The sequence below is a fragment of the Panthera uncia genome, chromosome B4 (assembly GCF_023721935.1).
Source record: "Panthera uncia isolate 11264 chromosome B4, Puncia_PCG_1.0, whole genome shotgun sequence".
NCBI classification, from domain to species: Eukaryota; Metazoa; Chordata; class Mammalia; order Carnivora; family Felidae; genus Panthera; species Panthera uncia.
The window spans coordinates 58086431-58111676 of NC_064809.1; the positions used below are offsets into that span (position 1 = coordinate 58086431).

The window sequence follows — 25246 nt, forward strand, 5'->3', positions numbered from 1 at the left end:
TTAAAGCATGCTGATATTACTTCATAATTTTTATGTTACAAGCGAGGAGGAAAATATAACTTCTACAATAATGATCTCTGTGGAATCCCCAGTCAAGTCTTCAGATAATTTTCTTTAGGCCAAGCATGGTGTAACATTTCAATGATACAAACAAGCACAGAAGGAATTGGTTTTATTCTTATTGTTCAGAAAGAGATAAAAATAAAATTTTCGAGGAGTACAAACATTTTTCACATACCTTTCTCAAATATTCCAATACACAAACTAAAGAAAACTTGCTTTTTTTTCTGGCAAAAAGAATTTGCAGACAGTTTAATAGACTGTGACAGTTTGATTAAGAAAAGTACTTAGAGGAGCGTCTGGGTGGCTCGGCCAGTTAACTGTCCAACTCTTGGTTGTGGCTCAGGTCATGAACTCACAGTTTGTGAGATTGAGCCCCACATCGGGCTCTGCACTGACAGCATGGACCCTGCTTGGGATTCTCTCTCTCCCTCTCTCTCTCTGTCCCTCTCCTGTTCATGCACTCTCTATCTGTTTCTCTCACTCAAAATAAATAAACTTAAAAGAAAAGTGCCTAGAGTGGATAAAACCAATGAAGTAAGGACCCAAATCACAAAGGTCTTTTGCATCATGGGCACTCCTGAGTTACCTTTTAAAGGTAGGTTGTGATGTGCCATCATGCCTGGTAGGGCAGTGAAAGCCACTAGACTTGTTTCATGACATGCATACTACAAATTTGTCCCTTTTTGGATGCACACTATTAGCACAGTTTCAAAAGTTTTCTTACCAGTTCTCTGGGTCTCATGTTAAAAAGAATTCTTTCCGCATTCTCACTGTCGTGTCTGCTTTCCATGATGGCCAGCAAAAGCTTGGAGGCATTGTTCTAGAGATACAGATTTAGTTAATGCACATGAAAAGTCTATTTCATGGATTAACAATCCCTGCATTTGTTTTGATTGACATTACCAGGAGCATTTTTTTAAAAATAAACACAATTTTAAACTGCTAATTTCATTTGGCTAACTAACATTTTAAAATAGAATGTTTTAGGGGCACCTGGGTGGCTCGGTCAGTTTAGCATCCAACTCTTGATTTGGGCTCAGGTCATGATCTCACAGTCATGGAATCCACTGAGCATGAAACCTGCTTAAGATTCTCTCTCTCCCTCTCCTGCCTCTTCCCTGCTCACCTGCACATGTGCACACGCATATGCTCTCTCTCAATAAATAAATAAATAAATAAATAAATAAATAAATAAATAAAAACAAAAAATAAATTAAATAGAATGCTCTACTTCATTGTCAACATGAAATAAAAATAATGAATCATGAGAGGTATGTTACAAAGAATATTTTAAATATTGGTGAAAGGGTGTTTTAAATACAAAATTGACTTTGTACGTAATGCATTAAAATATAATATTTTCCTTCACTATTTTCTAAATAGGCATTGCCATGATGCCATTTTAATAAGAAAGTAAGGTGAGAGGTGCCTGGGTGGCTCAGTCGGTTAAACATCTGACTTCAGCTCAGGTCATGATCTCATGGTTCGTGGGTTCAAGCCCTGCATTGGGCTCTGTGCTGACAGTGCAGAGCCTGCAGCCTGCTTTGGATTCTGTGTCTCCCTCTCTCTCTCTGCCCCTCCCCTGCTCTCTCTCTTTTTCTCTCAAAAATAAACATTTAAAACAATCTAAAAAAATGACAGTAAGGTGAACCAGTAGCAACAATGTATTTTATAGAAATGGTATATAATTTAAAGAATTTAGTGTAATAGTTTGTAACATGTTAGCATATTAGCATACCAAAACTTTAAATAAATTTAAGCAATAATTGCTGAGAATTAATCTAAAATTCTAAATTCACAAGTTAGAAGTAAAATATAAATTTACTGATAATAGTTTATTCGTCTCACTATATGCCAGTATATATGCATCATGTTTATCATCTGGGTTGTTGAAGAATAATATTTTCTAATTTTGTTTAATAGAGACTAAAAATAGTTTATGTTGTCTTTAATGTTCCAATTTGGTTTATAAATATGTATTCTCAAACATTTAACCTATGGATTCCAAAAATGTTTCTGATATAGTTGATTTATGATCCAAAGAATTACAGAAAGTCTTATTACACAAAGCACAATATCCTCAACATGTGGGAAGATGTTTCTTTACACTGTTTTCAATAGCACCGCTCCAGAATTGTGGCCACCTGTGAAATGATAAAAACCACCTGGGAGATATTTCTACAGCGTTTTTGCAATATTTATTTCGATAAAAATCTCAACTTCCACACACAATCTTTGATAGGAGCACAAGAGAAGTAGAGTCAAATGGCTTTAAGATGTTTCTCAGTGAGTCAAAATTAACATCTTACAGGATAAAAACCTGAACTGAATCAGTTGCTTGATGTATGCAGATATTCACTACATAAATTTTGTTAATTTTATACAAATTAATTTTATCGAGTAGTTTAATACTAAATTCTCTCCACTTTTTTCTTTCACGAGTACAGCCTAAAGACTGTCTTTAAATGACTAATATTAGTAGCAATGATGTCTGATGATGATGGTAGCAATGTCCTGAAAAAGCTTTAGAATTTTGTAAGGGAAGTGGCATTATTTTTTTTTTCTGTTCCAGTTTCAATTATTAAGGATTGGTACTAAATCCTAAAAATCCATTTTTATAATCTAGCATCCTATACAAACAACGTACCTAAAAAAAATAAGGTTCCAGGATTAGTGGAGCTGAGATCCTCAGACCAATCTGAACTGACCCCACAGAATTTAAAGCTAAAACCTTGGTAACACTCACAGTATTCTCTAATGAACCTTACTTAGCAGGCCCAGTACATAATAGCTTAAAAATACATCCAATTTCAGAATACCATTGGCAAGATGATATTTTTTCCAACCAATCTTCTTTTTATACTATGTTGGAAGAATAGAAATCTTGTAAATGACCTACAGAAATCTGAATCAAATTGAAAGTACAAGAGCCTACATACACTAAGAAATCAAATGTGTGTGCCAGTGTTAACAGAAGATTTTCTTCCAAAGGGAGCTAGGGACCTTTATAAAAAAAAAAGCTACCTATTGACACATTCAACACTTTACAGTCACAGCTCAGCTATGAAATATAAATTAAAAATGAAAGGATAAGACATATGCATAAAAAATTCATAAACCTGTATAGTAAATGAGTATATAAAATTAAGTACAGTTAAAATTATAAATAATTAAGCAATTAAATTTAAGAATGACTGATATAAAATAAAACTTAATTTAGCATTTTTGCTATGGCATACTCTATGTTATGGAGAATTTATAATTAAAAGCATTCTACCCATGGAAGCCCCCTAAAATTTGCCACTTTGTATTGCTCTGCTTTAAAAACATTGTTCTCATATTGGCCATTATACATAAAGCTTCATAGATTGTTTGGAAAGGTATATATGCCTTGTTCCTTAAGTAGAAGACTATATTTTAAATATTTCAAGTTAAATCCATCCCTCTGGTATTTTATACATATCTTGATTTAGCCAACTGTCATATTTTGAAAAGATATACATAATAGTGCCTAGTAACATAAGTGAAATTTTAAATAATCCTTTATCAAAAAATCATTTTCATTTGAATAGATAAAAATATTTATATACGGTTAAGTAATACCCCATCATTTAATTTCTTAATAGGTCTGGATTTGTAAATAATCTATACGCCCATACTTTGTTCTAATCGATGAATCACTCAGTATTTCCCTCCATTAAGTTATATCAATTAAAAATGAGTTTTTAGGCCAATAAAGGACTTTAAAAGCCAAAGGTCAAGGCTTCTGTATGTTGTTTTTTTATGAATTATGATTAAAGATGAATATAAGATGAAATAAACATTTTTCTTGTAACTCAACCTAAGCTATCTGTCACATGGTCCTAGCTTGGCTTCATTAACTAAAGCATGATGTTAACGAAGAAAAGGATACAAGTTCAATCTATGTAAGGATCATCTTCATTCTATTCTATGAACAGAAAGACTGAAGGCTTATACATATTGCCAATGAAAACAGTGAAAAAAATACAAATTCATCTCGTCTATGAAAAGAAACATTTGCTTATTAGGAGCTCTTAGCACAATCTACACATAAGCACAACATATGATTCCATTATATATCTAAATCCATATTTAGAAACAAAATTATAGGGGTGCCTGGGTGGCTCAGTCAGTTAAGCATCTGACTTCGGCTCAGGTCATGATCTCATGGTTCATGGGTTCAAGCCCTGCCTCGGGCTCTGTGCTGACAGCCCAGAGCCTGGGGAGCCTGTTAGGGAATCTGTGTCTCCCTCTCTCTCTCTGCCCCTCCCTCTGCTCATGCTCTGTCTCTCTGTGTCTCAAAAATAAATAAAAATGTTTAAAAATTTTTTTAATAAAAAAGAAACAAAATTATAAAAATGTCATTCCTATTCTCCCTAGCCATAAATTTACCTACACAAAGTTTAACTTAATTATACTTGCTGTGATATTGGATAGACCTGTCTTTACAGAAAAATTGTATTCAACCAATTTTTTTTTTTTACCTCTTTAACACTAAACACAATAATGTGGTCTTTAATAATTCATCTGTATTGAATATCATGCCTTTGGATTTGGGATTTATATAGCTTCTTGTGTATATTCATTTGTCTGTTTCCATTTGAACAAAAACTTGATGAAATTTTTTTTAAATGCCATTTTCTTCCTGATCTCTGATAAATGTAACTGCTGGGAAGTATGTGCACAGCTTAAGTTAAGGCAGCTTCTCAAAGGGAGTGTGAAAATAGCTCGCAGTATTTGGGGAAAAAATAAGATTCTGATTTAAAAGAAAACAACTTTTAGAAGAGAGCAGAATAAAACTAGAATGCAGCCCTTTTTTAAATAGTCTAATTCATTGTGACTTGCTAGATAGAATTCTGTAGTCAAGATGAATTAAAAAATATATGGCATGATGAATTTTTAACACCTTATCTTCCTCTATATAATAAAAAATGTAAAATAAAAACAAAGGGAAGTAGTGAAACAAAGTAGCTCCTTAAAAGACCCTTCAGTAAAGTACCCTCTAGCCAAACATTATCTCGAAGCTTGTTGGACATTTCATTAGGAATTTAGTGCACATTGTGCTTTTGCTATTCCTTTCTGTCAAGTCATTAGCTGAAAATAGGATAATATCTGGGGTTTTACAAGAGCTATTTGAAGATTCAGAGTCAATTCAGAAAGCAAGTTTTATATAGAACATGTCACTCCCTATCCCCGCCCCTCCACATAGTGGATTTACTCTACCTTTAGTTGGAGCACCAGATCCATTCGATATTTTCCAAGAGGGTTTATGTCATTTAGAATCAAAGCAATGATGATATCAATCCCATTGGATTCATGAGTAGCAATACACGTCTAGAAAGCAAAATGTTTGTAAACAATATTTTATTTACAACATAAAAGCACTAGAAATTATCTAACATAAAATAACAGTCACCTTAGTTTTTTTGACCTTTAAAATATAATTAAGATTTAACTTTGAAGTCAAGGATTTAAGTTTCCTTTGTTCTTTTATATAGAATCTTTTAATTGATTAGTTTTGATTAAATGGCTTTGAATGCAGAACACTGAAAGAGACCGTGTGTAACAGGTGTCTTTTATTTTTAACATGTTTATTTATTTATTTTGAGAGACAGAAAGAGAGAGTGAATGGAAGAGGAACAGAGAGAGGGAGAGAGAGAATCCCAAGCAGACTCCGTGCTGTAAGCATAGAGCCTGGTGCCGGACTTGATCTCACAACTGTGGGATCATGACCTGAGCCAAAATCAAGAGGAACGCTTAACCAACTGAACTCACCCAATAGGAGCACTCTATGTATTATTATGAACTCACCCAGGGACCCCAGGTATCTTTTAAAATGAACCACTTTTATAGACTTTCAAAGAATTTCAAAAATTAAGTTAAATACTCTTTCAACCAACAAATTCCAATATTCCCTGCAATAGAGGAGTGCCTTAAATTCAGAATTTTAAGACCTGATCTCTCCTGGCTAAGAGAATATTCCCATTTATGAAAGTAGTGTTTGTGATATGCCTAAGGTCTGCAAGTCAATGTTATTGGCACTGATGTAGCATACCAATTTATCTGGTACTTAGTACTCAGTGAGTCACAAATGATGTTGCCGCACGTGCTGGGTGGCAGCAGACAAGGCATACAGGTGCCTTCCAATGTTCTGGGGACATCCTGTCCATGATGATGGCTAATGAAAAGTTGCAGATTCCTTAAACCTGAGTGATTTAGAGAGGAACCTTACTTGGGGAAAGTTTATAAAACATCCTGAGAGATAAATATCAGTATTTTGAAGTTAAGGTCTACTGTGCCCCGATTCTGAACTTAATTCAATTTATAGAACTTGAAAAACAGAAACCTGTGGGTTGGAGTTTGTGGAATTACATGTTATAATGCAGCACCCAGTCAAGGGGGTTGAAAAATGGAAACTCGGGTGGAGTTAAATGAGCAAGAGTAAAATCAAGGTAACTCTGGAATGACTGCTATTTTTCAGAATGGGCTTCATTTCTCCTTTTGCACAAAATTTTTTTCACTCCCATGACACAAAGGAAAGGTGTCCTCTATTCATCTTCTACATTTCCTGAGGTTCTGATCATTAAAACACTTGCTAGACTTAGAGGCAATCGATTTGCAAATCATTTCTGGAATTTTCTGGCAACCTTCTTTTCTCGCACACATTTTCAGAGCACGGGGTCAAAGTAAGTATATTTTTAGATATGGGATTCATGTTCATTATTATTACTTATATTGTTTTATTATGTTATTTTATTATTAGTTTTCACTTTTAGAGCTTACCTGACTTAATAAATGATTTTTAAAACTCAATTTCATCCATTTATAAGACCAAAAGTGGGGAATATGTGTTTGGCATTACAGGTATACATGTTTTCACCAACAACAAAACCAAATCTCTAAATCTACATATTTTTCCTTAACTTTAAATCAATAGTTAAGTTTTCTTGTATCATTACCCTAGGAGACTGAAATACAATCCAGGAAAATCCAGGGCAAAATCTGAAAAGTCCTTTATCAGGGAACATGTGCATTGCAGAGGGGAGAAGAGTATCCTCATAACAAATTCTTTATGTCAGCAATTGTTGAGTTTTTAATCCTACATACCTCTGTATGTATGCATATGTGTGTGCACATGTTTATGCATTTTTTGTGCATATGTCATATAGTTTGCAATAGAAAAGCAGCAGTTTTTTTCACACTTCTTTCTACGTTATGCACTGATGTTTGGTCCCAATGGCTACTTTAAAATTTATTTCCAAAGACGTTTACAACCCGAAAACTTTTTCTTTCAGGGTGAATCCATGCTTGCAATGGTAGCCCCATAATTAAGTGGATGTGAATGGTCAATTAATAAACTCTAGGGTGGCTCCCCTCCCTTTACTAGTTCACGTGTCCTATCTTCTACTCCCACAATGTGTCCTTGATATCCAAGAAAATGGAATCAGGCAAACATTCTGGAAGAGAGAGGTAAAATTTCACCCCGGAAAAGGTAATACAGTCAAAAGCGCACTCTTTTTAGACTCCATCAAAATCCTGAGTTTTAGGAACAGCTCTACAATTTACTGATTCCATCACTCTGAGACAATAGAACATCACTTAACCTCTGAGTCAGAGCCTATTCATCCACAAATGGGAGAAAGAAGACCTATTTCCTAATTTTGTGAATATAAAGGAGATAATATATACTGCCCACTGCAGTGCAGTGGAAGGAGCCAAAGGGAGTGTGTTCTACGAATCCTGGAAAAGAATCATTGAAGATGAAAACTGAGCAACGATGAAGAAATGCCTTTTACTCTTTTTGGTAGGTCTGATTTTTATCTGGAACATTTTCATGGGAAATTTCTTTTACAATGAAATTAAATAAAAATATGGCATAGTATTTGCTAGTCTATAATTCAGTCTTTGTATGTTTTGTGAGAAAAGTAAAAATATCTGGCAAAGCAAGAAGAAAGACCTTTTAAATGTAGACAAAGGTTGGCTCCTTCACCAATTTGATCCTTTTGCTAATTCGTCATGAATACTTTTGCGTGAAGAGCTGCTTTCACGGTTACCTGATTTTCATGGCATGGGCCCTGGCAATACTCCGTCAAGCTCTCCAGAGTCTGGTTGACCAGCACTACATTCTTCTCATTGATGTAGAGACCCAATAGGCCCAGGCCACCGGTGGTACTTCCACAAATGCAGTCCAAAAACTGAAGGGTCTCACAGACAAGGTTATAATTTGTTTTGTTGTTTTGATTCCTCAAGAAGTTCTGAAGGCAAAAGAAAATATACCTGAGGGGTTAAAAGAAATCACTGTGCTAATTGTTTTCAGCTCTCTCACTATGTGTGTTTTTCTAACTCAAAAATATCCCCGTGGCAATGTGGAATGGAATTGCTTTTTATAAGAAAGTGTTCACATTTATTAAATTTCCCCTGGGTTTAAGAAAAAGACTCTTAAGTTTTTCCTCAAGAATCTAAATTTCTCAGTATAGTTCATAACAAACATTTCTCAGTGTCATTATCTTCAAACTATATGGACAAGGCAAAAACAAACAAACAAACAAAGAAGTAGTAGGAAAAGGAGAAGGGAAAAAGAAACTAGAAAGAAGTTCTTTAGGGAAGGAAGCAATCAAATTTTCAAGTAAAGGATCCCTCGTAAACAGTGCAGCTTCAAACAGTGGATGATACAACCGTTATGGAGGGCAAGTTGGAAGCACCTATTAAAATTTTCAGTTAATATACAATTCCACTTCCTAAGTTACCATATTATATCTATATCTATATCTATATCTATATCTATATCTATATCTATATCTATATCTATATTATATACCATATATATGGTAACTTATATGTATATATATATAATACATGCACATAAGACTACAAAGAGGTTCCCTGCACACTGCTTATTAATAGCAAAAACTGGAAACCATACCATACCTATCATAATGCAACTGGTTTAACAAATAATAGTACATCTAAACATTGGAATACTGCAAAGCTATAAAAATGAGGTACTTCAATATATACTGATATAAACACAGTCTAGTAATAATTTCGTAATAAGATGTATTACTAAATGAAAAAAGTAACTCGAAGAACATTATATAATCTAGTTTTTTTTTAAGTTTACATGTACAGATCGATATGCTTCTATGTACGTAGAAATTTCTCGAAGGAAGTACAACTGTTAACGTAATTTCTTTGGGAGAGTAAACCTGGTGAAAGGGGAGGCAGAGAGGGAAAGTTTTATTTTTATTTTATTTATTATTTATTTTTATTGATTTATTATGTAATTTACTTATTTGAATTTATTCCAACCACTTATTTTTGTTTAGGGGTTTTTTTTGTGTGATTTTTTTCCACTTTTTTATTGTGGCAAAATAGATATAAAATTTACCATCTTAAACATTTTTAAGTGTATAGTTCAGTGGTATTAAATATATTCATAATGTTGAGCTACCATCACCATCATCCATTTCTAAACCTCTTTTCATCTTGTAAAACTGAAACTCTATACCTATTAACGTCTCATTCTCCCCTCCCCCTCCCCCTGGCAACCACTACTCTACTTTCTGTCTCTGTCATTTTGACTACTCTAAATATGTCATAAAAATAGAATCACACAGTATTTGTCTTTATGTGACTGATTTCATGTCACTTGGCATAATATCTCAAGGGTGATACATGTTGTAGCCTATGTCATAATTTTCTTCCTTGGTAAGGTTGAACAGTATTCCATTGCACCCATATACCACATTTTGTATACCTATCTGTTGATGGGCATTGGGGCAATTCTATATATTAGCTATTGTGAGTAAGTCTACCATTTGTCCTATTAAAACAAAGGTTTTTTTTTATAAGTAGCATTTTCCAAACTGTTTGATCCCACACTCCTGTAAGAAAAATATTTGATCAGATACTATGTATCTATCTGCTACATGGACAGACCAAGTGGATCAGCATAAGCATGTAGGCATATATCCAGTATCTTCCCTCTGGAAGTAATACGCTGGTCTCTGCCCGGCCCAGGTCTGCAGCAGCCCTCTCCACGATGTGGTCCACAAGACTCATAGCTTCTACCACTTATTAATTCCTGAGCTTCTCCTCTCCTTGAAGGATATTTAATGCAATTTACATGAATCTACTATCTCTTACCAACTCAGAACACCTGCACTCTAGGCTCTTACTAGAGAACACAACTTCAAACTCTGCTCTCTCTAATCCTGGACATATGCTGTTAGAGACTATTGCACCTTTCACGTAATTATGCCACAGTGACATAAGCAGTGTGCACCAACAACGAAAAAAACAAGAGGCGAAAATTCCTAAGCACTGCTAAGTCCACCTACTTGACAAAGAAAAATGTACCAAAGAAGATGTAAGACCGGGATCATATTCATCTACAAAGGTATCAACCTTTACTGTCCTGAAAAATCCTCTTGTATATTAACTGTCTCTAATGAAGACATAAATATACTCTGTATCTTCACTCAAGATATATGAATTGAAAAAAAAAAAAGATACATGAACTGATTTGGAAATGATGAAACCCCCTGTATCTACAAAACCATGAGAGGTATAGTTGAGGCAAATGTGACCTTACTCAACAAATACCAGAATATTAGGAATAGATAATGCTGAGGCTAAACAGATGTGAATTGAGGATACAAAGGATGATACTGTACAAGCCTGATTTTTTTCACACATAAAGGAATTTTCCCTTCATTTTCCTTCACTTAGATGCAAAAGTTTCTTCCCGACTCAGAAGAGCACCATTGGTTTTATTGATTATCTCTCCAGAGCTACACATTAGTTTCATTGGAATTTAGTTACCTACAATCACAGGCTGTATTCTCAACTATTACACAAAATAGAACAAATACCTGCAGCTCCCGGTTGTGATTCTCACACAGCAACTGCAGAAACCTCAGTATGGGCTGCATGATGGCAATTGCAGGACTCATGGTTACTTCCTCGGCAGACTTTTCCTCGGCATTTCCTGCTTCGGATCCTGCACACATCATGTCGATTTCTGGATCCATTTCTCTTCGGTAAGCACAATACGCTTTGGAGGTTGCCGAAGAAGCTTCTGTTAATTGCCCTTTCATTCCCTCTTTTAAAAGTAATGATGAATCTCTCACTGAAATAAAACAGTACTCTTAGATTTCTGAATTAGCTTCCTTTTGCCAATTAAAAAACAAGACCTCCAGTTACCCAAATACTCTAACAACTGAATCAAAAAACATTTGACAAGAGGTGCAACAATTTCTCCCAAAATAATCTAGCAACTACAGAATTAAATTTGCACAGGACATTAAAAAAAAAAATCTGAATGTTCAGCCAATTTCAGAAGGGCTTGTGTCTTTCTGATAAATATAAAATATGAGAATTCTTGAATACAAGAAGGTGGGGGAAAATATGGCAAACTTCAAAATGTTATGTTTATATGATTTGTATTAACTTCACTGATGACTTTGTTATTCCAAATACCAAGAATCTTTCATTACAGTAAGGTGCTGTAACTCCTATTCTTAAAATTTGGGTTTCATGAATACTCAAAAGGTTTGGGCAGTTGCTCTTTACCATGCCTTCCACAATGAAGTCAAACTTTTCAATGTCGCTTGTTCCTTTGCATTAATAATGCCTTGTTTGAATTTGGTCCTACAAAGCTGTTTCAAGGTCAGCCCCGTGGCCATAGGATTTTAAGGATGGAGCTCCATACACAGAACCACAGATGGGATATTGAGATGAAGGTAAGTGAGATCTAAAGGTGGTGTGACCTTCTTTTTTCTCTATTCCCCCACGTACTCAACTATCTCTTTACCTCTCATTCGTGGACCAGATGTCATCAATTCATTGTCATCATCCCTTTTTTTGTTACCTAAGTCTATGGTATTAACGGTCACTGTTGATCTTATCTCTTTCTGAGCAGCCTTCATTCGGTCATACAGAACTTTGAAGAATTTTTCTGACTTTTTTTGTTCATGTAATTGCTGGTAGAAGGAGTACTGCAAGAAAGCATATTTTAAGATATCAACACCCAAGGGGAGAAAAATAGTGCTTTCTTGCTTGAAATAAATATAAACATTATGAATAAAAGCACACATTTCATGTGCTGCCCATTATTTCATAAATTAGCAGCCTTTGCCAGTCTCCTGTACTATTTAACATATACTAATAATAACTTGTGTTTGCTTAGCACTTTCCAGTAAAATCCAATATATTTTCCTGTTATTTAATTCACCTTTAGTGATTATTTTATTTTAAAAATTTATAAGTGCATTGTAAGAAGTTGTATGCAAGGAGTGCCTTGATTTTTATAATATTGTAAACTCATGTCTTGATTCAACACATATTTATTGAGTGCCTACTACGTGCCAGGCCCTTGCTACTACGAGGCATAGAGCAAAAAGGAAAAGCCACCACAATCCCTCCCCTCATAAGTGTGTCACCTAGAGTGGAAAACAGCCACTAATCCAATGATCATGCTGTCTAAATGCGGGTTTACGTAGAGTTACAAAGAGTTATTTTTCTCTTTATCTAAATTATAGTACATTTAATTTAGAATGTGTTACCATGGCAGCCTCACTCACAGGAACCCACTGATAGATAGGCCCTAAGTTTTTTTGGTACTTCATTAGCTACACTGCTTTGCATGGGGTCTAGGACAAGCCTGCCATAAGATGCATAAAATGGATTCTGCTTTAAGAGTGAATAATGATGTAGAAAGAGCTCAACACCAAAACAATGATAAAATATGTCTTAGTGAGAGGTAGAAATACTAAGCCTTGAGAATATCTATCTAATCACTGTCTGCTTAGTGACTTATGGCAGTATCCAGAAGAGGTAGGAGATGGGAAAGGTGATATGTACCAGGTAAAATAGAATTTGAAATAAAGTAAAAAAAATAAATGAAAATAATTCTAGTAACTATACTGATGGAAAGAAAGTTATATAACCTTAATGAGAGATAGTGTGAAGAAAACATGAAAAGTAACGACTACCTAATCAAGTACAATGAACCATAATCCAGCAAATGGAAACAACTAATTCTGGTGAGTTTGGCTCCTGTACATAGGCTTTCTTAAAAGAATGCTTGGAACCATGACCCATAGGTCCTGGGACTTGCAGGTAAAACTAATGACATCAAGTCTTGAAATGGATGTCTGTCCTGCAATTTTCAATGTGAACAATGTATGAGTAAAGAGCAATTTATGAAGACTTAGGAGTCGCCTTCATACCTAAAAGGTGGAAGCTCTAAGCAGGAGGCTAGCAAACCCTCAAGAAAGCAGGACAAAAAGCCACAGTAACCATAGCAACTACAGGGAAACAGTCACACTGGTTCCATTAATTCAAAGGATAAATGCAGCATTTACAGACCTCTACAGTCCCACAAATTAAGCTGATGCTTAAATCCTAATATTTTCAATATAACCAGGTTAAAAGGTGAAAGGAGTTCCCAATATATTAATGAGGAAGTTATAGGAAATTTGTGGCTCTATTAAAGCAAAGTTTTATAATTTATTTAGTTCCTTGAAATACATGATCTCATTGATACTTTCAATACAACTGTGTGATAGAGAGTAATCTTATTTCCATTTTATAGATCAATAAGATAAAGTTTAGTAAAGGTAAATGACTTGCCCAACATTACATAACTAGTAAGTGGTAAAGCTAGGATTTCAATCTAGATTCTCTGTCTTTAAATCATTAAATTTATAAAGTAACCTCTTAAGCTCAAAATAATTGGTCATTTACATAGACCACACCTTTTTAAAACCAGGGCACTACAAAGCTGAACAGTGTGTCTTTAACAAAAATAAAAAGTATGTTTTATATATACATATATAATCTCAACAGGCAGCATAAGGATTTCCCTTGTAGAAGATATGGTTTTTGATTAGGAAACTGTTTCCATAAGCTTGAGAGTATAAGGGGAAACTCTTGAGGCTTTTTTCAGGAACCAAGGATGATGGACCAACAGATCTATATGGGAGAGGAAAGACTTTCCCCCCAAGAAGGATGGGGAAGAGTAGAAGAGTGAAGGCAGAGAAGGAACATGAAGTGAGGAACTAGAGATGAAGTGGGCTTAGGATAATGACGCAGGGTGAATCAGCCAGCAAAATTTACCAGGAGTCAGGAAGTAGAAGGTTATTTCAGAAAGGAGATGTTTATAGTGGTTAAGAGCACCAATCCTGGAGCCAGTCCACATGGGTTCGAGTCCTGACTCTCCCTATAACTAGCCATGTGAGCTTGGTAAGGAGCTTAGACTGTCTACCTCAAATTCTTCTTTGGTAAAATGAGATGATATATGTTACCCCACCAGCTGTTGTGAGAATTAACCAAGTTAGTACATATAAAGCACTAAGAACGGTGCCTGGTATTTAGTAGGTATTATCTTCATTATTGTTATTGGTGTTCAGTTTGAAATTAAAATAGAAATACCTCTCCTATCCTCCCCTTCAACCAATCTTCAATAATGTACATTAGACACATAAATTGGCTTATGTAGCTAGAAGGGTATAAAGTAAGGAGGGGAATCAGATTCCTACCCCAGTACTATAGACGTAGGAGTGTCAAGTCACTAGTGCTTAAGGGCACCGTGACAATGTAAAACCCTCTGGGGACTGCCAGGAGTCTTGGGGAGGAGTGGATTTTAGACTGCTAAAGGTCAAGGAACAGGATTCAAGTTGACCTCAGTGAGACCTTTTAGAGACAGAAGCACACAGCTGCTCTCTGGGTTACACCATGATATAGTTAAGTGACAAACCTAAAAAAGGGATGGCTGGTAAATGACATTGTCATAACCCATCTTTAAAAAAGGCTTTCATATACAAAAATAATTTAATGCTTTTTCATCAACAAATATTTGCTGAATGGCGATAAAGCACATAAATGTCAGAGACCGGACATGATCTACTTTAAGAAAGATGAAATTTAATTGGAGAGGCAAAATGTCATACAAATAACAACAAAACAAAGTAGCACAGGAAGAGTACCAAATAAATATTAAGGAAACAAGTGTTATGGGAGCTCAGATAAAGGAGTGGTTGTCAAGGCCCATGCCAGATAAGGAAGATTTTGTGAAGGGGGTAGAATTTGATTCAAACCATTCATTCATACAGCCATCACTCCTGAACATTTACTGGGCCAGACATGGTGTCAGACACAAGGGATCCAAAGATGAACCACATGGGGTCTCAATTTTTTAAGGACTTTCCATTTTGTAGATCAATAAGATAAAGTTTAGTAAAGGTAAATGACTTGCCCAACATTACATAACTAGTAAGTGGTAAAGCTAGGATTTCAATCTAGATTCTCTGTCTTTAAATCATTAAATTTATAAAGTAACCTCTTAAGTTAGAGCCTGGTGCACACATGAAAAGGCACAATAAAGTGGCCAAAAATGTCACTGAAGGCATCTGCAGGATACAGCAGGAGCATATAGTAACCACTGGACAATTCTGCCCAGGGGGACGTGGGATCAGAGAAGGCTTCCAAGAGAAGCTCATGAGTTGGGTCCTCCTGGAGGAGAAAACAACGTAAGAGAAATAACACAACACATATGAGGAACGATGAAGAGCTTAGTATAGCTGGTGTGCAGGAGACAGGACAGAGGAGGGAGGAGGTGGGATAAGAAAGGAAAATGGGAAAATGTAAAGAGATTAAATCATGAAGATCTTATGGACTTTGTTAGGGAGTTTACCTTTATAGGGCAAGTGACTGATTTTAAGCAGAAGAAAAACATGTTTTTTGGAAAGATAGCTTTGGAGGCAAAGTGTAGAATGATTTGGAGAAGCACAGAACTGGGATCAGGGATACCTCCTGAAAGACACCATGGCCCAGGAAAAGATAAGAAGGATGGATAATGAAGGCTGGATATGGAGAGATCGAAAGCAGAGTGTGGGTATGAGACATGTTAACAGGGCAGAATCACAGAGATTGGCCTTCAATGAGACGTTCAGGAAGGGAGTGAGGATGAGTAGGCTGAGGTCAAGGTGGGTTTTCAACTTCTGGCCAGATATCCGTGTGGATGGACTGCCAGTCACTGAGGGAGGCAAAGTAAGAGGAGAAGTGGGTGGATGGAGAATAAGAGTGGATTCAGTGTGGGACATGTTGAGTTTAAGGTACCTGTGGGACATCCCACAAGATATTTCTGGAAGATAGCTGGAGGTAGAGTCTATTGGTGCACAGAGTGGGGAATCATCAGCATCGAATGGAAGTTAAAGATGCAGAAATGAATGAGGTCAGGCTGAAGGAACAAGCAAAATAAACAGAGGAGAGCCCAAAGAAACTTGGGAGACATCAGGATTCAACAGTTAAGTAAATCAAGAAGAGCTTACACAGAAGGCTAAGAAGAAATGGCAGGAGGTGAGAAGAGAGTGGTGTCCCAAGACCTAAGCTGAAAAGGTTTCAAAACCAAAGAAAAAGTCATCAGTGACAACTGCCACAGAAACATCATGTGAAAAGGGACTAAAAGGTATTTGAGGGTTCAGGGAACTTGTCAAGAATCTTAAAGTAGAACAGGAAGCTTCTGACAGAAGCTGGGTTATTCTGTAGCAATATGAGGACATAAATAGACGTACATATGTATGGAGGGTGAAAGATGATCTCATCTGATGACCCTATGTGGTCCAATAACAGGAATCTAGAAGATACTTTATCGGCAAGGATTGCTTCTATCTTGAGATAAAAAAAAAAAAAAAAAAAAAAAAAAAAAAAAAGAATTCCTTCACTACTGTCTGGATAATCTACATCTCATATTATGTAGTTGCCTAGACAATTTCTTTAGAAAGTCCCAAGTGAATATCTGGTTGTGGAAGACAAGACTACTTCCAAGAAAACCCACACAAATCCCTCCACCACCCACTTTCCCCAACGTCCCTCAGAGGAGTTTGTGCTGAAGCTTCACCACCACAAGACTTTTCAAAATTTGTTTTTCGACTAAGAGGGATCGGCGTTTGGGAGATGCTTTTTGGTCACCGTGACATCTGTTGCTCATGAGGCCTTTATTCCTAAAGCCACCTGCTATTAGATATAGTGAAACTTCTGTTGTTCATTGCATCTAGTGGATTAATAAAGGAAAATATCCTGGCTTTCAATTAGATAGGGTTTCTATTTGCCATGAATAGGAAAGGTTGATTCTGCCATTTTCAATTAGCTGTAAGCATAGCTTCCTTCTCCAACCGAGACAAACCTGGAAAGAGCAGGTTTAGTGAGTGGCAGGACAAGGAGGAAGATGTGTGTTCTCTGGGAACACTCGCCAGCACTGTCCTCTAGCTCACCCAGTGTGCTCTGCCTTTGGGAGTGCAGGAGCCCAGGGGCAACTGGTAAGAGTTTCAAAGTGAAGTGTGTGCTTTTTGAGAAAGCGTGGCTGATGATCCCTGCATGCAGGTGGTAACAGCTTTCAACTCTCCTCTCCTAGGATAAATGAATGAATGAAATTGTTCTTCTCTCCCTGGACCAGTGAGAATTCACTTACTCAGAGGGATCAGGGTAATAAGCACTGGGAGATTTGGGGCATCGAGTAAAGGTGCTATTCTAAACTTCTAGAAAAGTAAATGGAAGGGGATGTGCTGATAGGGGTGGTCAATGTTACTAAAACCTGATTGATGCCAAATACTGTGTGAGGTGTTTATATATATTAGCTCATTGAATGAATCTATCTATCTATTTTTACATTTAATTCTTAGATGAGTCAAAATGTTGTTTTTCTCTGCTGAAAGTTCCCCTCAACAAATCAGAATTTCTGGTATGATGTTAGAAAGGATGCTTCTGAGGAATGTTCAACTTCACTGAATAATTTGTGAAGGTCTGTAGTTTCTACAGTAAATTAAATAAATTTATAAGGAAAATATGAAAGTTGCTAGGTTTTTTTTAAGATAGTCATGAGAAGGTAAGAGAAAAAGACATTACTTTCCTTGGTTTCTATGACAAGTAAATAAGAAATACAAATAACCAACATAACGCTCATCATGATAAACAGATACCTGAGTTTGTGTATTTCCTCCTTCGAGCAAGGCAATGCCAAGTAAAATTCCTTCTGAAAAAATTCTGTCATTTTTGGTGTTCACTATAACATCAATGACAAGTTCAGATGCACCTTCTTTATCCAGTAGACACTGAATATCTGACATTGATATCCCCATCTTATCTGAATCTTGTCCCGAAAAGCTCCCTGTGATTAGCAAAAATAAATAAGTAAAACTTAATTACAGACATTATTAGTACGTAACATTTTTGAATTCTTAGACCTTAAAAATATTTATCATTGAGGGCGCCTGGGTGTCTCAGTTGGTTAAGTGTCCAACTTCGGCTCAGGTCATGATCTCACGGTTGGCGGGTTCAAGCCCTGTGTCAGGCTCTGTGCTGACATGACAGCTCAGAGCCTGGAGCCTGTTTTAGATTCTGTGTCCTCTTCTCTCTCTGCCCCTTGTCAGCTCACATTCTCTCTCTCTCTCTCTCAAAACTAAATAAACATTTAAAAAAATTTTTTTTTAAAGAATATTTATCATTGGAATTTTTTCCCTTCCCCATTAAATATAATAGGGGCTTGGGTTTAAAAAATGTCAAAAGTTTGTAATAGTGCTTTTCGAGTGAATTTTTTATATTTATGCTATTTTAAGTTAAATACCAGCATAGCACCAGCAGAAAGACATGTGACTAGAATCCTAGAACGAGTGGCAAATGATCAGTCTTACCTCCCCCTTGTGCAGATTTGCTGTAGGTTCCAGAGAGGTGTCCATTGATACCAACTCCATAGTCTCCTTTAAAGTAGCGATTCAGGAGTATTTTTCTTAATGTGTTGCCCTAATAAAAGGGATAAGAAAAGTGTTTCTTATTGTTTCTCTTTCTAATGAAAAGGGAAAGTAGCAGTACATTAAAATGCCCACTCAAGATGCATTTTATCAATGGTGTTGATATGGAAGAATTAATTTTATATAGAATATTTTCCGAGATGAAAATTTGCAAATGCTTCCTAAGAAAATGATTTTGCTTCTCCCAGAAATAAAGAACAAACTAGAGTACTTTCCATGAAATGTACTGAGAAAATCACAACAGATTGTACTAAGAAAATCTATGCACTATAAATTCAAGATTGCCTCAAAGGCTGAGGGTCCTAGTGTTGTTAAGAATATTAGTGATGCCTAAAGAAGACACAGTTTAATAAACACCCTGAGAATTGGAAACCAAAAGCCCTATTTAAGAGGAGATTGGTAAATAGAGCCAGGAAAGTGCTGGGTATACAACAGGTGCTCAAAAAATTAAGCTTGATAAGACAGAGTGAATATATTTAAATTCCAAGGGCTTTATTCAGAAGCTGATGGGCAAAAGACAAGTGTATTCCTTTATAAAATATGTAATTCAGAAGTTCCTAAGTCTTCAATGTTATACTGATTACAAGACATTTTAAAAATACTATATTTTGGGGCACCTGGGTGGCTCAGTCAGTTGAGCATCCGATTCTCGATGCTCTTCAGCTCAGGTCAGTATCCCAGGGTTGTGGGATTGAGCACCGCATTGAGCCCCACTTTGGGCTCTGCACTGAGTGTGGAGCCTCCTTAAGATTTTCTCTCTCTCTCTCTTTCTCTCTCTCTCTCCCTCTCCCAAATCATGCTCTCCCTCTCTTTCTCTTTAAAAAAATTAAAGTAAAAAAAATAAAATACTATATTTTGTTGGTGTACCTGGGTGACTCAATCGTTTAAATGACCAACTCTTAATTTTGGCTCAAGTCATGATCTCATGGTTCCTGAGATCGAGTCCCTGCATAGGGCTCCATCTGCTTGGGATTCTCTCTCTCCCTGTCTCTCTGCTCCTCCCTGGCTTATGTTCTCTCTCTCTCAAAACAAATAAATAAACAACAACAAAAAAAAATACAATGTTTTGCAATATAGTTCCTTGATGTACATAAGACATACAGATAGCTCCAGATCTTCCATTTTATTGGTCTTATTATTTCAATAGACAAGTGATTTTAAGGTATTATTAAAGAATACTTTTAAAAACTAAATTAACACAGCAACTACTGAGGTGTTAGTCCCATCTTGTGGGTAAGAACACTGGGGCCCAAGAGCTCAGGTAACCGGATGTAGATCGTGCAGCTAACAGGTGGTACAGCGAAGAGCTGAACTCAATGCTTGACGGAGTCGCCCAGGCCATTTCCACACACGGTACCCAGGGTCACTCCCCAGGCACACCTTCCAATGCTGTGACACTTTGACACGTGGCCCTCACCGTTTCCTCTCTCTCTCTTGCTCTGGTTAGACCTCCTTCTCATGCTCTGAGGTTTCATCCTCAGCTCTCTTGTCCTGCTGCTCTCCTCGCCTTCCCTCTCCCTGTCAGCAAATTTATCTGATCCCTGGTTGTATAACCACTTCTGCAGTCTGACTGCCAAATGTCTTTCCTCCAGCTCGACCTGGCTCCCCTAAGCTTTTCATCCTGTTTCCACTTAGATTTCCTTATCTTCATCTGGAGTTTCTACTGGCACCTCAAACTCAATTTGTCACAATGGAATGACCTCCTCTTTTTTATTCTTTTTTTTCTTGGAAGTATAATTAACAAAATATATTAGTTTCACGTGTACAATATAGTGATTCGCTAATTCTATATATTACTCCGTGCTCATCAAGATGAGTACATTCTTAATTCCCTCTACCTATTTCACCCATCCCCCCACCCACTTCCCTTCTAGCGACCACAAGTTTGCTTTAAGAGTCTGTTTTTCTGTTTGTCTCTTTTTTCCTTTGTTTGCTTGTTCATTTGTTTTGTTTCTTAAATTCCAGATATGAGTGAAATCATATGGTATTTGTCTTTCTCCAACTGATTTATTTCACTTATCATTATACCCTCTAGGCCCATCCATGTTGGTCAAATGGCACAATCTCATTCTATTGTATGGTTTAGTAATATTCCATTGTGTATGTATATATATATATATATATATATATATATATATATATATACACACACACACACACACACACACACACACACCCCACCTCTTTATCCATTCATTTATCTATCTATCCATGGACACTTGGGTTGCTTCTATATCTTGGCTATTGTACTCCTTGTTTTCTTTCATAGTCTTTTTTTAAGATTCTTTATTTTTGAGAGAGAGAGAGAGAGAGAGAGAGAAGGGACAGAGAGGGGAAGACAAAGAATCCCAAGCAGGATCTGCCCTATCAGCACAGAACCCGATGTGGGACTTGAACTCACACACTGTGAGATCACAACCTGAGCCTAAATCAAGAGTCGGATTCTTAACCGACCGACCCACCCAGGCTCCCCTCTTAGCTATTGTAAACAATGCTGCAATAAACATAGGGGTGCATGTATTTTTTCAAACTAGTGTTTTTGTTTTCTTTGGGTAAATACTCACTAATTCAATCACTGGATCATATGAAAACTTACTTTCATTTTTTGAGAAACCTCTATACTGTTTTCCACAGTGGCTATACCAGTTTGCATTCCCACCAGCAGTGCACAAGGATTCCTTTTTCTCCACATTCTTGCCAACACTTTTTATTTCTTGTAATTTTGATTTTAGCCATTCTGACAGGTGTAAACTGGTATCTTATGGCTTTAATTTGCATTTCCCTGATGAGTAGTACATTCTACAGATTTAAGGCAACCCCTATCAAAATACCAATAACATTTTTCACAGAACTAAAACAAATAATCCTAAAATTTGTACGGACCCATAAAAGACCCCAAATATCCAAAGCAATGTTGAGAAAGGAAATCAAAGCGAGAGGTATCACAATTCCAGATATCAAGTTATACCACAAAGCTTTGGTAATCAAAATAGTGTGGTACTAAAGAACAAAAACAGACACATAGGAGATCCCAGAAATGAACCCATGCCTGTATGGTCAATTAATCTATTAAAAAGGAGGCAGTAAGATAAAATGGGAAAAAGACAGTCTCTTCAAAAATGGTGCTGGGAAAACTGGACAGCTACATGCAAATGAATGAAACTGGACCACTTTCTTACACTACATACAAAAATAAACTCAAAATGATCTGAAACTATAACACTCCTAGAAGAAAACATAGGCAGTAATACCTTTGACATTAGCTGTAGAAACATTTTTCTAGACATGTCACTTCACGCAAGAGAAATAAAAATGAAATAAATTATTGGGACTACTCCAGAATAAAAGGCTCTTAAGCAGCAAAGTAAACTATCAACAAAACAAAAAGGTAACCTACTGAATGGGAGAAGATATTTGTAAATGATACATCCAATAAAAGGTTAATATCCAAACTATATAAAGAACTTCTACAACTCAACACCAAGAAAAAACAAACAACCCGATTAAAAAATGGGCAGAGGACCTAAACAGACATTTTTCCAAAGAAGACATACATATGGCCAACAGACACATGAAAAGATGTTCAACATCACTTATTGTCCTTTCTTAAACCTGTTTTCCTTTCAATTTCAATTTATTTTTACATCAGAACCATGTTGATCATTTAAGGCCCCAAACCTAAGAGATCATCTACTAACCCCTTATCTTGACAATGATTTGTGAAATCCTACCTATTCTATCTTTTCAGGTGTAGCTTCCAATAGTGTCTTCACACATAATATTTTAACTGAACTGAACTATATGATGATTTCTCAACCACAGTTTTCTCAGTCTTTCTGCTTTCTCATATGTCATGTTCTTTTCTTCCACCTTATGGATACCACCTATCCCCCCTCTTCATTCTACAGATATTCATTAAGTACCTACTCTGTTTTAGACACTATTCTTTTTTTTTTTTTAAGTTTATTTATTTTTGAGAGAGACAGAGAGTGTACGAGCAAGGGAGGGGCAGAGAGAGAGGGAGAGAGAGAGAATCCCAAACTGGCTCTGCATTATCAGCACAGAGCCCAGCACAGGGCTCAACCTCACGATTCACCTGAGCCAAAATCAAGAGTGGGACACTTAACCTACTGAGTCACCCAGGTACTCCTAGACACTATTCTAAGTGAATAATATGTAATCTTCCAGTCAAAGTGTTTACAATAAGGTCAGTACCATAATAGGCACATATATTAGGCCCTGTGGAAGCATGTAAAACTTTGAAGAGGCTTGACTTTGAAGAGGCTTTATATGCAAATCTCCTCTACTAACCATACAATCATCAGCGCAAAGCTGTCCTGTGCATAGTCGATGCACAACAAATATGCCCTAAATGTCATAGTGCCAAGAATTTTAATAGACACTTAGAGTGTCTGGAGTTCTTTATCCTTAGAGTGACTTTTATTTATCGATAATTAAAATTTTAGCACACAGACATTTGCCATTGTTCCCTATTTCATGTTTTCTTCCTTTAAGACTTTTTCATATAATATTATAGTGAGTAAAGGTGATGCCCAGTCTTGGAAGAAATAGAGAACCTAGAGAATACGTAAGAAAAAAAGAGTCTGTCTCTTTTTTCTATTAAGAGAAAGCCTTTCGAGTTGAACTAATTTCATCAGACCAAAAAAAAAAAAAAAAATGATCTTTCCAAAAGGAAAGGGAAAACAAAATAAAATATTTCTTTGAAGTCAAATGGGCTTTTGCTGTGCATCTTGTTATAGCAGAAGGAGATGTTCTAAGAGAGCTTTGAGACCCATTAACTATGGAGCTATAGTTGTATGTTGGGAAGAAAAATATGAGAATATTTTTACTTAAGTACTAAATTTCTATAAAGGGTAGCTCAGTTTGTTATAGTAACCATGCTTCTCACCTCTACAGGCCAATGTACTGCTTCTCACTCAAACTCTGTAAGATACAGTTGGCCCACCTACAATAAATAAAGCTGAAAAACATGAAAATGCAGGCCTGTTTTTCTTAAAATCACTCAAGTCCGTGTCACTGTCTGGAAGAGAACCTGCTGTAAACAGAGCTCCTGGGTCCTTGTGAATTAGCTCTCTTTTTAGTCTATGTAAGAGAGCCTTTTAACCACATTACTCCAAGAACCCAACCAAAAGATAAGACAATGGTGTATCTTTTTTAAAAAGGAGAATAGAAAGCTGCATTTTATCCTTTGTTTTTAAAAATGCCCTTTATATTGTGAGAAGAATAAAGCTGTTCAAAATCAACTACAGAGTAGAAGTGTGTCATATCAAATTAAGACAAGCCTCATATTTGCTATTATTCCTAAATTTTCTTTGGGAAGATAAAATAAAATCACAGATACTTGTCAGATTCATAAACATCAAAATCAAATGAGTGATTTTTTTAAATCTTTCTTATCCAATTCCAGCCTTGTCAACAGCATCCATTTTCTAACTATGTAATATTCAGAATGCCATGGAAGGAGGAAAGGACTTCCTCTATCCCTGTTCTTAACTCTGGAGCCACACTGCCTGGGTTCCACTTCTCTTCATGCCACATATCAACTGGGGGACCTTAAGCAAGTTATTCCATCCCCCTCGCCCTCAGTCCCATACCTGTCAAATGGAATAGTCATAATGCTTATCCTCCTTGGGTTTCTGTGATGATTAAATAAGTAAAAACTTATAAGATACTCAGAATAGTTCCCAGCACATAGGAGGTACGACGTAAGTTGTGCAGAGCTGGTGCTATTGCTGCCAGTATTGATATTATCCAGATCACACAACAGTGTTCAATTTACAAAGTGCTTTTGTACAGACTTTCTCACTTCATACCAAACCTTCCCATGTAAGTGACAAAGTTTCTATATCCACTAACGAAAGAGCAAAAGTAATAAATGATAAACTACCTGAAAATCCTAATTCGTCCACTATTAACCAGTCCTTGGAATTCTGTCTGTGTGAGCTAATATGTGTACACTGCACTATATAAAATGGACCTTTCTAGAAGTCCAACTAAAGTGGAAAAACTCTACTGTGGCTCCAACTCCATGGTTTTCAACAGACACAAACTTCGGCACTAAAAATGAACAAGAATAGGTGCAGATGAATGGGACTCTATTGTTTGTCTTAGTTATCCTCGTTTAAGCTTTGAAAACTCCCGATATTGCTACATGACGAGTCGAGCACAACTGATTTCTTCTGCCAAACACCAAATTCTGACTTGAGGATCAAGGCAAGTCCTGTGTTCACACTTGTCTTAGGGTATCCTTAGTGGCCTGCACTATCGGTGATGGGTTACAGTGGTGATAATTCAGATGACAGTCATTTCCACAAATTCCTTTAACTCCAATA

General features: G+C 36.3%; 1 protein-coding gene across 2 annotated transcripts in view; it reads right to left on the bottom strand.

The window, feature by feature from the left end:
• ITPR2 (inositol 1,4,5-trisphosphate receptor type 2) overlaps positions 1-25246 on the bottom strand; it is a 490724-nt gene that overhangs the window by 149900 nt on the left and 315578 nt on the right. For both annotated transcript variants that reach the window (XM_049627177.1, XM_049627176.1), the window contains exons 38-44: positions 18777-18885; positions 18066-18253; positions 11900-12083; positions 10959-11215; positions 8139-8339; positions 5308-5418; positions 788-883 (exon numbers count right to left, since the gene is read on the bottom strand). In XM_049627177.1, coding sequence (XP_049483134.1) covers positions 788-883; positions 5308-5418; positions 8139-8339; positions 10959-11215; positions 11900-12083; positions 18066-18253; positions 18777-18885 — 1146 coding nt within the window. The remainder of the gene's footprint in view (positions 1-787; positions 884-5307; positions 5419-8138; positions 8340-10958; positions 11216-11899; positions 12084-18065; positions 18254-18776; positions 18886-25246) is intronic.